The 1,290-nt window shown below is 58.5% G+C and overlaps 1 protein-coding gene across 1 annotated transcript in view; it reads left to right on the top strand.

Annotated features, from left to right (window-relative positions):
- The first annotated feature begins 572 nt into the window (after window positions 1-572).
- Window positions 573-1,290, top strand: part of LOC145717454 (tubulin gamma-2 chain-like) — a 1,936-nt gene continuing 1,218 nt past the window's right edge. The window contains exons 1-2 of the mRNA XM_081805964.1: window positions 573-818; window positions 1,100-1,288. Of these exons, the coding sequence (XP_081662090.1) occupies window positions 770-818; window positions 1,100-1,288 (238 nt within the window). The 5' untranslated portion in view covers window positions 573-769. The remainder of the gene's footprint in view (window positions 819-1,099; window positions 1,289-1,290) is intronic.

The following is a 1,290-nucleotide window of genomic DNA, read 5'->3' as shown; positions in this document are numbered from 1 at the left end:
CTCTGCTCAGCGGGAAGCCTCCTTCTCCCTCTCCTACTCCCCCTGCTTGTGTTCCCTCCCTCGCTCTCTCTGTCAAATAAATGGGCAAAGTCTTTAAAAAAAAAAATGCCTGGTCAAAATTGTAGAGACAGAAAGCAGGCTGTTGATGGGGATGAGGATGGAGAGTTACTATTTAATGGTACAGGGTTTCATTTTGGGAAGGTGACAAAGTTCTGGGGGATGAATGACAATGATGGTGGCAGAACAGTGTGAACGTACATTATGCCACAGAACTGTACAATTAAAAATGATTAAAATGGTAAATTTTATGTTAGGTAGATTTAACTTAAAAATAGAAATTTAAAAAAAGACTGGCTTGAACCCAGCCCCTCTGTCCAAAAGAGCCACCAACCGGCTTACCTACCCGCAACGCCCAGCTGTCCGGGCCCACCTGGACCGCCCCTCCCCGCTCCGACACCCGGGTCTCTACTCCCCGCCTTCCCAACAAGCCTCACGGCGCAGGCGCGGAGCTGGGGGGGGGGGGGGTGAGCAGAAGGGGGCGTGGCCTCACACTGCGCTTGTGCCGAATTCCAGCTGTAAGTGTTGTGGGGGAAATGATGTCCCGGTTGGGCTCCTCGGCCCGGCGGCAGCCGGGAGACCCGCACTGCACAGGCGCAGACCGAGCACTCGCGTCAAAAGACGAAGAGAGCGCGCGCTCCCCACGTCCTGCGAGCCGGGCTGCCAGGCATTCGTCTCCGCCGTGACTCCCGCGGGGCAGGGCTGAAGAGCGATGCCCCGGGAGATCATCACCCTGCAGCTGGGCCAATGCGGCAACCAGAGTGAGCGAGCGAGCGAGCGCCGGGCCCCTCCAGTCTCCGGTTCTGCCTCTTCGGGTCCCACCCAGTGCTTGGCATCCTCCAGTCCCCCTTTCCCTTCCATGAATCCCCTGCCCTATTGCGCATGATGAACACGTCCCAGATGGAGAGCCGCACCTGGGCTGTGACAGCTCCCAGATCAGGTGTCTTGGGTGCAGCCTCTGAGTGTGACAGCTTCTGAGCCTAACCCTGGGCTCCTGAGGCCTTGTGACTAGCAGACCCAGGCATCTCTCCCTATCCCCCAGTTGGGTTCGAGTTCTGGAAACAGCTGTGCGCCGAGCATGGTATCAGCCCCGAGGGCATCGTGGAGGAGTTCGCCACCGAGGGCACTGACCGCAAGGACGTCTTTTTCTACCAGGTGCCCCCAGCGACTTGGCCAGGGGGTCTGAGGGAAGGGCAGAGGCCTGGTACCGGGAAACCCGCTGGGCAGAAGAGC

The sequence above is a fragment of the Leptonychotes weddellii genome, chromosome 15 (assembly GCF_054177405.1).
Source record: "Leptonychotes weddellii isolate Sample4059 chromosome 15, ASM5417740v2, whole genome shotgun sequence".
NCBI classification, from domain to species: domain Eukaryota; kingdom Metazoa; phylum Chordata; class Mammalia; order Carnivora; family Phocidae; genus Leptonychotes; species Leptonychotes weddellii.
Note: the sequence above shows the minus strand (reverse complement) of the source record. Positions and strands in the feature narration are given on the sequence as shown.